At 35.1% G+C, this 15623-nt stretch overlaps 1 protein-coding gene across 1 annotated transcript in view; it reads right to left on the bottom strand.

Annotated features, from left to right (window-relative positions):
- The window catches only part of erbb4b (erb-b2 receptor tyrosine kinase 4b), a 318305-nt gene that overhangs the window by 87698 nt on the left and 214984 nt on the right, over window positions 1-15623 (bottom strand). The window contains exons 6-7 of the mRNA XM_008403838.2: window positions 2405-2523; window positions 1383-1524 (exon numbers count right to left, since the gene is read on the bottom strand). Of these exons, the coding sequence (XP_008402060.1) occupies window positions 1383-1524; window positions 2405-2523 (261 nt within the window). The remainder of the gene's footprint in view (window positions 1-1382; window positions 1525-2404; window positions 2524-15623) is intronic.

Raw genomic sequence — 15623 nt, 5'->3', positions numbered from 1 at the left:
ATATAACCATGTTGTTTTGTAAAACAAGATTTTAGGGACTTTTGATCTCAACACTTTTCATTTTAGAGTATATTTTTGAAAGTAAACATTGAAGTAAATTTTCTATTTCCACACCCAACAGACTCTGCTCTCATCTCTCAGTGGGTTGTGGTTCGCAAGCAACATGAACAGCAACAACAACAATAACAATTCAGATTCAAAATGTCTTTATTGATCCCATAGGGAAATTAAGCAAAAATTATAATCTTGTTTTTATATAAGAAAATAAAATGTAACAATCAGGCATGTTTTTATTGCTCTAAATATTTTAACAATTAGAAATAATATACATTTTTATTTGTGCCAAAACACGTTCTACGYTTGCACTAAGTCACATTCCACACCTGCTGGCTGGCATTTTYACTCATGCTGTGAGCACTGCTAGTTGCTTACAAATAAGTGTGGGMTCAGTAGGTGGACAATGGCTACCAGGSCTGCGTATGCTGGTGTACACAATGAAAACACTACGAGGTGATGTCATAATGATACAAATGAAAAAGAATTATTACCACTCATGGATTTTTCAACATCATTTACAACAATTTCAGAACAAGACAGCTTCTTGGTTAAGAATAAGACATTGTTTTATATAGTTTTAAAAAAGGACATTGATTAGTAGCAGTACCATGTTGATTGCAAAAACCACACAGAGTGATTATAAAAGGATTTCTTTTTTCAGTGATAATGTGTTGCCTGTATTTGTACTCAATGACTTATTTTTGCCTCTTATTAGATCATGGCTGTCATCTTGAAACTATTTCATGGAGGCCAGAATTGTGAAGTGCATAATTAATAGTTATCTTGCAAACAGTCTTTTCTTTGAGATATAGATCTCTCCAGTTTTGATGGAGACCCAAGACTCTGAAGTATGCTTTCTTTTCACACCTATCAAGTTAGGGTGGAAATATTTGTTGTGGTAAACTTGGAGCCCTTTAGTTCTCTTAATGTCTGTAGTTACCGAAGTTTATCTCTGTCCAGTATAATGTGTTTCTTTTTCTTGTTTTTGTAATGTTCTTTGTTCACCAGTTTCCTCTATCAAAAATGTGATTCTTTCACAAAACAGCTGAATTTAAATTGAAAGTAAAGAAGATTCTAATTAATTGATCAGGGAGATTTTGTTTGCACCAAGTTTTATTTTGGGGTACTAAAGGGAAGGAGGTTACAAATACAGGCCACATATTAGAATGTTTACTTGCWAAGTTTTATATTATTTTTCGAACTGTTAACACACTACTTGGTCAACCAGATCAAATCCCAATTAATACATTGAGGTTTTCAATTGTATGAATAAGTTTGCAAGGCACAGCAGACATCCATTTGCATACTCAGGTGGGGGAACTTACGTGGGCACTTCTTGACACAGAAGGCTCCGTAGGTGTACTTTGCCCTCGGGTTGTGTTCAAGTTGGAACGTGGTGGGATTGTAGACAAATGGCTGAGGGCACTGTGTAACACACGCTCCACTGTCATTGAAGTTTGTGCAGGCCTGTAAAGATAAAGAMTTAGCTACCTCGACTAAACATTATTTAATTTACATTTTATAAAAAATAAATAAATTCAAAAAAAGACATAAATCTTCATGGTTTTGCACTAATATGGTAGTGCTCCAGCACACTGCATGAAAAAGGATTTGAAACTGGTTACAGGATTGTTGCAGCATGTGAATAAATATGTGATAGTGTGGTTAAACATGAAGGTATTTCAGAAATCTTATATTTATATTGACTATGCCACATGTGAATACCAGTTTCCCTCTGGAGTGTGGAAAAGCGTTATCAAATGGCAAAGACTGAGCGTACTCTCCCTTATACTGATCAAATCACTTTTAATAAAACAAAATCTGATTTTTTTGTAGCAGTTAAAGGATGTCAACGTTTGTGGTAGAAACTGCAATAAATAAATGTATRAAAACAGTTGGGTTATTTTTGTTGTTGTTGGAATTTTACACACATATTTCCTGCTTATGCTATGGTATTTCATGGCCATSTTTAAAAACTTAAAATKACATAAATAAAGTATCAACTTCTACAGCTATGTCCAAGCCTGTCTTGATTAGGAATTCAATTAAAATCCTCTGCAAGGAGAATAAGACTRGATGGTTTACTAGTGAACTCTATGCAGGATTTAACTATGAAAAATGGTAAATTAAATGTATTCCTATGCATTTACCATACAAGTGATATTTATTGCAAGCTAAAAAAGTTTAAGGAAGATTTTTGTCTTTGAGAAGACAAAAATGCAGTCTGAAATGAAGTCTGAAAAATGCAAAGTGGTGAATTATTTGGTTTACTGTATATCAACTMATGTTTTTCTATATCCCCAGTACTTGGAATGATTGGTTTTGATCAATGGAAAACTCCACTTACAAAACAGTCTGTGTCCTTTGGGCCAAAACAGCCACCTGCACACTCGCGATGGCAGCAGTCACTTACATAGGGACCAAAGCAGCGGCCGTCGCACTGTTCAGCACACACCGTCTTAGTTACTGTGAAACCACAAAAGTAGGAAARAATTAAAATATATACTYCATAGGGTTTAGACCACAACCTTTTGTAAATATCATCCTTCCTGCACAAGTATGTGGAAAATGACAATGTCAGATATGTATAATTTGTTCTTTGAAAACTCCAGCCAGTAGTGAAAGTGGCTTAGCATACTGATTTCTCTTCTCTGACATCCACATACACAAAACAAAGCCATTCAGCCATTTAAAAACTTTATTTACACTGAAAAAAAACTAAAAGGTGAATTGACAACCATATTTGAACAGGTGCTAGATACACTGCTGAAATGAATGGCACAATGCTCAAGTCTTCTTGCTGCTATCGCAGGCAAAACTTTGTAAGGATTAGTTTGTGTGTTTGCATCTGTGATTTTTTCCTTAGCAAGCTATATTCTGTCATGTTCAACCATATTTTCCTCTGCCTGTAAGCACACCTGAGGGTCTATCGCTGAATGTGACAGAGATGTAGTGATTGCCATTTAACAAGGTGCATCGCTGTCACAATGGAGAGATGCCCGTCCCTTTCCTCATRTGCCTTTTGCAATCATATGGGCTACCGTATGGCTGCGTTCTTCTCTTACAAGCAGCCATATGTCAATGCACATTGAACATGCTGCAGACAAAGATAAGTAGTAATGGTTGCAGCTTAAATTTGAGTTTTTGGACTCGTGAGAGATCAGGGAGAAAAAAAAAACGGAATAAAGTAATAAAAAATACACAGGAAGGGTGTGCTGTGGTGGCAGAGGGGTTAAGCACAACCCCTCTGCTGTCGCAGGTTCGATTCCCGACCTTGGYGACCTTTGCTGTATGTCTTCCTCCTTCCCTCATTACCCACTTTCCTGTCAATTARCTATCAAATAAAGGCCACTAGAGCCAAAAAAATMTTAAAATAAAAATACACAAGAAAAGCTCCTGCAATAAATGGGTAAACTTGTGGTTGAGGATAATACTAATTTAATATTTTTTTCTAAATATGTTTCCTCTTTACATGCAATATTTTTTCTGCATTGACTTATATTTAAAAGTTTACATTTATGTATTTTAATCAAACATTTGAAAACGTTTCCTACAACACTCATCAATAAATTATAAAAAACTAAATTATTTTCATAATTTAGCATTTAACTTCTTTTTAATTTTCTCTGTTTAATACTGGATAAAAACTATACATACTAAGTCAAACATATGATGTATACACCCCCCAATATTTAACTAAAAATCCCTTAACAGCTCAAATAATCACACGCCTCTTGGAAAATTCTTGCTAGATGTCTGAACATTCTTCGACCAGAAAAGGGAAAATGTATTTAACTGATCAGCTTTGAGGCAGGGGTCCACCTTTTAAGAATACAAATTTTAATTCAGATTTCAGATTTCCTATAACCTCAACATTGGCATGACTWTCGCAAAACCTAGTTTATGCTGTCTATGTTGCAGCAGTCAGTTATGCCCAAATTTCAATCCTCTTAGCTGTTGATTCGAGTTATCAGTTGCAGAATATTCATGCCGTGTTCTTTAAGTTTTATTTCTTTATTCTTCAAAATTATTACTATACAAAACTAAAAATTACATGTAACAGTTATACATCAATGTAGAATATTAGCAACACAAAACTAGAACGTATAATTCTCTGCATTTTTTAGTGCAGGCTCATGATGTTTTGTTGGATGCCCCATTTCTCTTTCACCGTTACTCTGACGAGATACTATCAGGGTGATGGATACCCCCACCGGAAAAGTCACCAAAACGAAAAATGTGACCAAGAGCACACACTTCACCCCACACTGAACGTACCATCAGCGTCATTCTATTAACGGTGCCTGGACTAAAATGAAATGGCCTGCTTTATTTAAAGACACTCCGTCAAACAAATGACCTTGCCAGAGAGAGAGGAAAGAGAAAGGGAGCAAGAGTAAGAGATGCAATGTTGTTTATCAATTTAGCTTTAAAACTTCCACTTTAAGAAAAAAAAAGAGGAAAAAGAAATAGTGCCTGGTGACAACAAATACCGAAAGAATCCATCTCATGAAATATGCCTGGGAGCTCCCATTTGAACAGACTGTGGACAGCAGCATCAGTCACAGGAGCCAGTGGTTTCAGCTGCTATTTACATGAGCAAAAATTTCCTTGCTTTTTTTTTTTTCTCACTTCTGCAGTAAAACAAAAACTTTTTTTTTGTCAAACAGAAATGTTTCAAAGATAAAAGGGGCAAGTTAGCCACATTTTGTAGTTAACACTGTCTTCTTGTAATAAAATATTCTGTTAAATTTTAATTTGAATTAATGCTTAATGTCCTTCTACTGAATGAGCATACAATATAGATCAAATGCTGTTGGTAATACTTCAACCCTGCTTGAAGGCTTAAAGGATTCGGCTAGCAGTTACCTCATGCTTGCAATCAGCCCGATTGTATTTCAGTTACACAGAAAACTATCACGTTTTTTTTGGCTCATTTTAGCTTACAAATAGAGCTTAAAAAATGATTAATAAATGATCATTTGGAATACAGTTTGATCTGAACTCTAAAAACAACTATACTGTGTATTGTTTTTAACACCAATATAGATTGGATGTCTTAAAAGGAGTAGGTAGCAAGTCTGCATGTTACTTTCTACAATTCAAAAACATGCATACGAGCTTACCATTTGATTGGAATTGCCTATGTTATGGATTGATTGGTGTTTGTTTACTTTTTTGCTTTTCTTTCAGCTCTGCTAGGAACCTATTCAATATATTTATTTGACAATTGCCTTGATCAAGGTATAACATTTCTTCAATGAAGTTATGATTTTAAAACCACCAGAAAGTGCCAGCATGGACAGAGTTTTGTCTGGCTGTGTGTATGAGAGTTTTACAGCACGTCCCCTCCCCCACCTGTTTGCTGCACTTTGTCATTCAACAGCCTGAAAAACATCTACTACATTTTTTTCTTTCCGTTACTAGAAACACAAATTTGGGCTGTATGGAAATATTAAAGAGTCATTGTTTAGAAAATATGTGCTACCTGTTACTCATGCTGTTTTAAACCTACAGCTGCAATCCTCAGTGCACACTAGGCATAGTGGGGTAATATAGGGGCAGAATGCAGGTTAGCATACAATTAGCATACATAGTTACATAGTTTRACTATAGAATCAGCTACCATCAGTTTGTTAGACCCAAAGTATAACTATGAAAAGCAGAAAGGTGCTTTAATTTGAAAAGCAAAATGTAAATTTACCAAGCGCTTATTAAATATCAGCTATGAACTTGTCCAAGGTGAACCAGCCAGCCCCCTCCTTACCCCATGACTAATGTAAGGATAATGACCCCGTTTTCTAGGTCAATTTAAATGTTGGTGTTTTTCAAAGAAGCCAAAATGAAAGTAATTTTTATAATTCAACAATCTCACAATTAGTTTATTATATCTAACTGAACATAAAACATGTAAAGATTTTGTGGAAAGCAATGAAAGAAGACTGGATAATGACATGCACAGAATGTAAAGCTGCAGACAGGAGGTAAACTGTGATAACAGGTAACCACCCACAGAAAGACAGAACTAGGGCTTATCTGGACCTAGTCAGTGATGTTCTGTCAACATTACGTAGAGGAGTAGTTTATTCCTAACTATCATAATGAGATCAGAGCCGCAGAACAAACTCCTGTCAGAATAGAAAAGCATAAATGAAGATATCAGAGAATGGAGKGATTGGAAGAAGGAAACTTTTGTTTTTCCAAGAAATGTCTTTTAATTTCCACTAGAATTGCTTGAAAACTTAAAGAGGAGAAAGTGAATAATCTGACTTTTCGAAATTGGGTACCTCMGTTCCTGTTTAGTTGATCACATTTTTATGCAAATGGAAAAAATGCTTTTTGTGAAAACTACTGCATATTAAGTGTTAAAAAATGTATTAGCTGTTTATTAGCATGGTACATACATTTTTCCAGAACGTTTTGCAGATTAGAGCAAAAAATTGAGAATGAAGTTGAGCTGTRTAAAGAAATKTTTTTTTGGTGTATGACGAGAAATAATCTATTGCATTCATGTTTGTTTAGTTTCATTTTATACAAAAGCTTTAACAAAACCACATTCATTCCACTTTTAACAGTCCATATATGGACGACTCACAATATGGATTTTGTGTGCGATTACAATGAAGACGTTTAATAATAATAATAAAAAAAAACATTTTATTCTGAATTGTAGTTGAGCCCCAAATGTTTTATATAACTGATAGATTATGATTTAAATGTATTATAATTTAACCTAAATAAGATATGCATCTCTTAAGAGAAAAGGAATGATAAAGAATAATAAAGTTMTTTTCAACAATCAGAGCACAAAGCTATCTATTGTCATCACAGCAATCAAACAATTGTTAAAATTTCTGACTGGATAATGACATGCACAGAATGTAAAGCTGTAATTTTTTCTTGCACTGTTATTTTGATGATTTTTCTGTGGCGATGAGCACCAAATCTCTGCAGGACTCAATTGAAATTGAGACTCCAGCTGAGGCACTTCAAAACATTAATGACACTTCCAAAATTCCAGCCCTACTTTTAGTCTAAATCTACCATTGCTATGAAGTGGGATAGTCTTAAACATTACCAAGAAATACAGTGTTTATTTGGTGTGAAACAATAACTGGATTCCGTTGACCACCTTTTTTCCACTTAGCTTAGTCTGGTGGGGCCAGCAACATATGTATCTGCACATGTGAAAATAAACATAAGGAATCATTTCTTTTACGATCAGTAGTGTTCTTGTTTTTGCAGCACTGAGTAATTGGGGTACACAAAATGTCAATTTTGTTTTGTCCTTGACAAATACGTAAATTAATTATTTAAATGAAAGCAGCATTTTTTTCTTTTGTTAGAYTTTGAGGCACAACTGGTCTTTATTAGCTCCTTAACATGAAAGTGAGCTAAAGCTATACCTGTCTTTCACTGTACTGAACTTACAGCTTTGACAGTGGTCCTCCTTGGGGCCCCAGCAGCGCCCAGTACAGGAACGATGACACTTTTGACCTGCAAGAAAGAAGAATAAGAAAAAAAAARRWYMARRAAAARSMAAAMMWTWRSYWAAMYTTYMRRAAMYWWKRWYTKGRRKYYKKKRAMYKKKRMYWMMARKWMMAMMRGSSKTTTTTTWWTTTTTTTTTGTTTGTTTCAACTTGAGTGTTTTATGAAAAAAAAGTTTTAATTATCTGAACTTTTGCTTTTTCATCTTCAAGATTCATTGCTTTGCTTTAAATAAATTTTCAGCATTCTGGGTGTGTGATAATTTTGTTAAATTAAAATGTTAAATAATGCACTGCTTACAAGAAATAAACAACTGCAAGGAATTGCGAGAACTTGAATGTATAATTATAGGACACATTTGCCAATTCCTTTTTTAGGCATTTCTGTCTATTAAAACACAACCTATTCACCAATTTATACCTGCTATTTTTAAAAGTACTTTATGTAATTGTAGCATTTGGTTGTTTTGTAAAAATAGGTGTATTTTGTACACAGCAATACATGTGCCCAATAAGGCAGCAGCAAACAAAGTGAGAATAAAGCAATGGACAAGCAATAAGAAATCAGTCAATCAATCAGGCTTACTTGTGCAGCACATTTCAGCGGCAAGGCAGTTCAAAGTGCTTCACATTATAAAAATACAATAATAAGAAGTCATATAAACAACATAGAGTCAACAGCACTGAAATATATCCTCAGTGCTGCAACTGGATTTCTCAGTTGTTTAAGGACTTAATTGACTTTCAAGCAATTGACTAACTGTGGGAGCTCAGCCTGAATGAGTAAAAGTGCTGCCCTTTGTCCATCAGCCTCTTCAGATGAGAGCTATTAGCATTTGATGGACTCCAGTGCCCACTGTGCCCACCGTGTGCCTCTCCATCCTCTACTTGCTACTCTTTGAGCTTTTCTACAATATTTTCATTTCTGTCATTCAAAGTTTACCTATCTTTGATTCAATCGGTTTCCCTCTGTATCTCTGTGTCTTCTCCCCAGCCTCGGTTTTAGTGTYCGTTTTAATTCGATGTTTCAGATAAAGGTTGTCAGCCCATGTTATCAATGCTGGAATTTTGAATCAAGTTCTTCTCTCATAAAGAAACCAAAAGACAACAAAATATTGGCACAGATAGGATAAACATTGTAACAACATAAAGCTTTTGTGCCCCCAAAGAATGACATGAAGATAATGTTCCCAATGGTGGATTAGAAGTCTGGAGACCYTTGATCTTTTGGATGGGGTAGATGACTTACATGGRAGTCGGGGTCGTTCCGAGGCCAACAGGGCTGCAGGGAGGAGGGGGATTGAGCAGAATATCAATGCCATGAGTAGTTAATATGCATTGGAAGTCTCCTGAAAGTGTTGTGAAAAGAAATTCAAGGACATGTGCCTACTGTCTTTGTATTTTGCTTCAAAAATGGTAATACATTTTATTTTATGATTTGACAAGAAGATTTAAATGTCAAACAGTGGGAGCACTGCATTAATAAAACCAATAGAAGTGTATTAAGAGGCTCAATGAGCAAAATAAATGGGGCAGAGGAGGTGACTTAATTTATTCTTACTGGCAATCACATCAGGCATCAACCGCCCTCCTTCTCCCTGACAGACTAAATATTGTTTTTTCCCGCCTTTATTTAGATATATCCCATTAAAACTCTACGTGTTCATTAACATGTCTTACAGCAGGTTAAAGTGGGGCATAAAAGGGATTTGAATAAGTGAAGATTATGATTTATAATAGCAAGCATAATAAAACAATGACGTCAAGGCTGGGTGTTTCCATGTTTCCATAGCAGATCCAAAAAGGACTTTGGAATTGAAAATGTTTATTTGTCAATACATGATTTTTGATTAAAGTGTGATAAATTGTGATTGACTAATTGTACACCCTGCAGTTAACTTAATAAAAAATAGTATTAAGTTAACTGCAGAGGGATGATCACTTTTGCAAATCATATGTGAAAAATGAGTTTAAAATAATGTAATTAATCAAATTAATTGTTTACATATTGGATGTTTACAAAACATAAACAAACAACAAATAGACCAAAAAAAAAACAGAATTAAGTAAATTCCTAAACCCATCTGTGATTCACCCAAAAAAATAGATTGTTTGGTTTAAGCACACAAATCACAGAAAAAAAAACGGATCTCTTCTAAGTTTGTTAAGTTCTAAAGCAGGAAGTTAGACATCTGTTCTGCACTTCAGAAGTCTGAAGTACTTAGAAGTTGTGTTAATGCCAGCAGCACAACATGTGTTCACCTTCCAAGTAAAGTCTTTGTGCTCCAACTTATATTGTGAGGTATCTAGCTCTTGCAAACAATGAGAAATCACAAGGAAAAATAAGATACATCTAGTTTTCTGTATGGATGTTTTTAATAATCAATCATGCAGCCAACAGTGTTATTGAAGCGCAATGTAAAATCAATGTAGTATCCTATTAAACCCAAGCATTGGAGTGTAATGATTAACCTGTGGTTATACTATGCATCCTACAGTGTAAATCAATATAGCTGTGTTTATACGGGATAAGAGTGTCTCAGGGGAGAAAGAAAAACACCCTTTAATCTTATGAAACCTTGAACAGAGCAGAAAATACAAGGTAAATTGTAGTTGCATCACTGTGCTATTAGATGGCCTGCTTTTATAGTTACTTACATATAACACTGCTGTTAGTGGGGACCACTATAGGATGGATCCTTGGATACTTGACAATGTCCTGCCAGTGGATTGTGTCTGCATGGCAGAGGAACTTGTTTTGGTCAACATACACACCTCCTTTGAGAATCTCTGTGGACAAAAGAAAGACAACACAGTCGGCTGTGACTTTCTGGATTTGCAACAATTTTTGCCTGCAACGTGTTCAAAATACAGCTTTTATTTTGCTCAATTGCAGAAATCTTTCAATAATCAACTCAATATAATTAACCAGTTTCATTACCAGCACTATTAATTATATTTCCTTCACTTTTAGTGCAAGAGAGGCCAACCTTTATGGGAGTACACTTTATTGCATCCGATTTAACCGGAATTGCCCTATTTTACACTTGACCAGCCCTGTCAGGTCATGAAGTCAGAGGAAGCACAAAATGTGCAAGCAGCTTCAAGAAAGGAAAGGAAACTTTTCAAGATATTCTGAAAGGGTACGCTTTTTAAGCATAGTGAAACCTTCATAAATAACAAGTTGAAGACATAACAACAGAAATGCTGTGCTTTATTCTTTTGGAGAATCTATTTTAGTGATGGAAAATTCTTTATACAACATGACAGTCTAAATTCTCAAAGTTGGATGGGATCTACTAACTTTACATACAGAGAGAGAATGACACAGATATGACACACAGTTAAATACCTTATAAGCACAAATATAAATGTTAAGACACTTTAAAATGCTAACTTTTTGGTCATTTTGTTTTGAAACGGTTTTGCAGTTTAGCTGACTAATACACAGTGTCTGCTTTTATTCTGCTCCTAATATAAATAAGAAGAAATCACAGCAGAAAAGCTGCTTAAAGTAAACAAAAGAGAAAAAAAACGTGATTTAAGAATGTAACACACAGCAGTAAATGCAATATTTTAATAATTAGGTGGACACAGTTTTTCATTATTTAAAATTATATTCCAGCATTAACTGTAAGATGTTGTGGTGTAGAAAACTTTTACAGTTAGACGTGTGAAAAACAAAAGTGAGTAAATTGAAACCTATGCCATGAATAAAATATGCTGTAGTTCTTTATAGTTGGCATTTTGATGTACTGATCCCTCTCTTCCACAACTTGTAGCAGTTTAGAGTATAGATTTTCAGGGATAGACAGCTCTGTAACCTCTAACTTTTTTTTCACCAAAAACTTTTTATGAAGACATTTGCATTTTTAGTTTATACATAAACTAAAATAAGGTTGTTATTTGTGGTTTTCATAATGAAATCAGAATCAGTTATGGTCTAATTTGGCAGGTGTGAGCATTACAAAAGCAATTATCAAAAATCTGCCATGCCATCTTAAAGGGATCCACGATTAGTTCAACACATTGGCCTAAATATGTTGTAAAATTGCTTGTGATACGCCTAAATTCATAATTACTTTAAAAAAAAAAAAGTTTAACTTTTGTTATATTTTTCCATCCATGGAGGTTCCCAGTACAGAACTGGTTGGGTCAGTTCTGTACTGGAATCTAAATCTAGAAGGCTATCTTTACCCAAGTTGTTTTTTTACCAAAATATGTTTAACTGGTGTAATGCCACACTGCGGCGCTGTTGGCAGTAATTTAGAAAACAAACTGAGCAAAATAGTGAGTTGAGTCTGGATGGCCTCCCACAAAAAAGAGCACAGTGGGGAAAGAGCTGAACACAACTTTCGAAGGACCTACATTTGCACCCTCAACATTTCTCTCCAGAAGACTTTGAGGCATTTGTACAAGCAAAATTGATAAAGGATCTCAAAGGTGGTCATTTCCCTTGCAAGCTAAAACCAAATCCTGTGCCGAGAGTTTCTATCCACAATACGCCTAAATCCTGCTGCCGGTTAGCGAGGGAAAGACACTGGGAGAAACATCAGGCAGGCAATGCTGAAAGCTCTTTTAAATGACAACAAAGCTATTCTTACTTTCGTCCATACYGAAGGTGAAACCAAGAACATGACATCAAACCTAAGACTGGACATTAAACGGGTGTCACCACACCAGAYAGCGYTGCTTACAGAACTACTAACCGGATCACACAGTCTGACAGGATCTTCCATCACTAAAATGAAAAGGTGTGTGTCATTCATTGATTCATTCACAAAGCTGAAGGTGGCAGCAGCAGCACAAACACCAACTTCTTCAGCCAATTCTGCCCTCWTCATCTTCATTAATCTTTGAGAATTCCACATTCCTATCAATCCCAACACGCTCCAGTTCAAACTGAAAAGGCTTAATCTTACTCACAGCTGTTTTGACTGGACGGAGCTAGCGTAATGGGACCAAGAATTTACCMAGAATCCATTGTAGTGTAAACAACATGGCGACATTCATGTCTTTTTTTTATTTCCAAAAACCACATACTGTTTTGTATTGTTTTTACATTTAAAATAAACATTTATCAAATAAAAGTCTCTTTCACAGTTATCCCTTTAAGAAATTTGTAAAACTTACATTTTATTCAAGAAGTGACGCTCATATATCTATGATTCGCACTTCTTTATCAAACCAAGGTTTGATTTCTTGGTCACACATGCATACATATACACAAACATTCATGAATATAGATGGTGGTTTAGATTATTTTTGTGCTTGAGTTTACATCTACATAATCCTAATTTTTATTTGAGCTAGATAGAGCAGGAAAGAGAAAGAAAACAAATGAAGATGGCAGAAAGCAGCACAGAGACAGACGATGAAAAAGAAACACAAAGTAAAGCCTAAAACCAGATTTGCATTATTTACAGAGCTTGTGTGTTCTCCATCTCCATACAAACAGCTTACTGACACAGGGCTAAAACCAATGAGACCCATAATCTTACATAAGGCGTCCTGCCAGCACCGCACAGTACTGGCCAAATACTCACAACATTTTGATTAAATTATGTTTCTTGGGAGGAGTGGTGCTGGTCCGATTCCACAGGTTTCCATCTCCCGACTTTAGTTCTTCATCTTCATCCCACTACATGTGCAGTAGGGATAGGGAAATAAATAAATTCTGCTTCTCACCATAGGAGGGATATCACTCATTCRTGAGGATTCCATGTCACAAAAATCTAATTGTCTTCACAATAGGATACAGCTGGCAAAGAAGGATGACGGACAAGCCAAAAAAATAAACAAAAAAACAAAAACGAAGCCAAGTAGTTATGTCAAAACTGCCAGGAGGGTCTYTCAATCTTACTCTTGCATTAAGCATCCACTGCACACCATCCAACAATTATGAGAATTCTGGTTGGTTGCTTGATAATATGGACCAAAATACAATAAATGTTGCTGTAAACATGTCAATGGCACAAGAGGTCATGTGTCATGAGTAATACAAGTATCTTCATTTATAGTTTRAAGTAGATGTTTACATACAYCAAATCTCACTGTCTTAAGTTAAATCAGACTACACTCCTCTCATGTCAGTTAGAATTACCAAAAGTATTCATATTGTCTAACTGCCACAACAAGAGAGAAAATGCATTAGAGATTGATCCATTAATGTTTACTAAATCAGAAGTTTACATCCATTTCCTCAGTATTTGGTAGCATTGTCTTTGAACTGCATGACTTTACTCAAATATTTATAGCCACAATAGCAAACTGTTTCTCACAACAGTTTGCTAGATTCTTTAAGTTGACGACAGATGGGCTTATTTATCAACTTAAACTAATGTGGAGTACTTTTACATTTTTAGATAGCACGATATGATTTATGTAGAAGTACACTGATTAAAGAACCTCTGCTTCCACTACCACCATTGAGAAAAAAAAAGGATTCACTTGACTTTGAACTCTAAGTTATACACAATTTCTCTGGAAAGTCATTGTGCTCTCTAGAGAAGCTCCATTGGCTGAGGAAGGCACATATGATACATTAATAATTCCAGAATGTCTTCCTAGTTCCTGTGAGACTGGGGGGAAAAAAGGCATGAAACATGCCACAATTTCATCAAAGCCCCTGGCATCTAAATTTTGCACAAAGTGCCCTATGATAAGTTCACAGTCCTACAGTCATGCCTCTAATAGAGGCTGGGAGCAAACGTTGGAAATATTATTCTTGAAGCTCTATGTGTAAACAAAACCAACAGAAATAATGTGGTATTTATATCTATAGAAATGACACACAATTTGATATCTCCATGAACAAGGCATGTTTTCCCTTTATTGTTTGTTTTTATAGATTAACTACATTTTGCATGCAACAAATATTCTAATTAGCTGGTTTAATGAAACAAATTAGTTTTGTGTTTGTTCTACAGAGAAATGCCACCAACCCTCGAAAAACGTCCTGTTTGGTAAAAAATACACTACTTTCTGAAAATAATGTAGTGTGTTTAGATAATGAGGCCCCAAAAAGTACTGTAAACCATCTCTTCCTGACATGCTTTATCTGAAGTTGATTGAAAGCAGAGACAAACTCATCCGTGGATGACAAAGCTACAAAGGATTAGTTGTCAAAATGTGGTTAAATAAAGATTTGAAAATGCAAGTAGCAAAACACAATTATAGATATTTGTGCAGAAAAAGAGAAACAAGAAACAGCTCGCAAAATAAGTCACAAAAACATATGTCCAACAGTATTTGAATGACATTGTTCACTTATAACTGGTTCTTTATTGTTTATAACAATTGTGCACTCACTCTTATATCAAGAAAAAAATTAATATTTTATAAGATCCCTGATAATATACTAAACCCATATTGGCTTTGTTTTTATTAGAATGACTACTTTGCTTACTCTGTATGTATCAAGAAGCCAGAGGGGGGTCAGTGGTTAAATCTTGTAGTAGGATGGGGAACATGTCGTAATTAGTTTGTCCCATATAGCAACAGTGCAGCTCACGATTCTAAAATTACAGTATTTCTCCTCTCCAATCTGTTTTCCTGTATTAAAATTTGTGTTTAACAAGTTTTAGTCTTTTGTGTTAGAATTCTAGATAAACTTTACTACTTTTGTGCAATATTGTCAGATAATTGTTTTGTAAACTGAATATTAATTACAAATGTATCATGATTTTAATTAGCTTTGACAGTAGGAGTTTTTAAAGAGACAGGGCAATTTCAAGGAGTCACATTTATTTCAAGTTATATTTGGTAAATACAGGCTGACAACTTAGCATAGTTACTGGATTGTGCTAAATGGCACCATGTGTCTGGAAAATACATGAACTAGCAGGTATGAAAATATCTGAGATGCCATTGCCCTCTGTCTCACTCAGAAACTTTGAACTTTATTGGAACATAGTTGTCATGAGGTGTGATATTGGTGGTGAGGGAGAACGCAGGTGGGCCCAGGATGTAGAAGAAAAATGATGATTTTAATGAAAAATCCACAAAAACAAAATCCAAACATACAGGCAGCACAGGGAAGAACGGAAGGCAAAAGGTCCACGACTGAGCAGACTGGCA

Source organism: Poecilia reticulata, linkage group LG2 (assembly GCF_000633615.1).
Source record: "Poecilia reticulata strain Guanapo linkage group LG2, Guppy_female_1.0+MT, whole genome shotgun sequence".
Lineage (NCBI taxonomy): Eukaryota > Metazoa > Chordata > Actinopteri > Cyprinodontiformes > Poeciliidae > Poecilia > Poecilia reticulata.
This window is presented reverse-complemented; position numbering and strand designations above follow the sequence as displayed.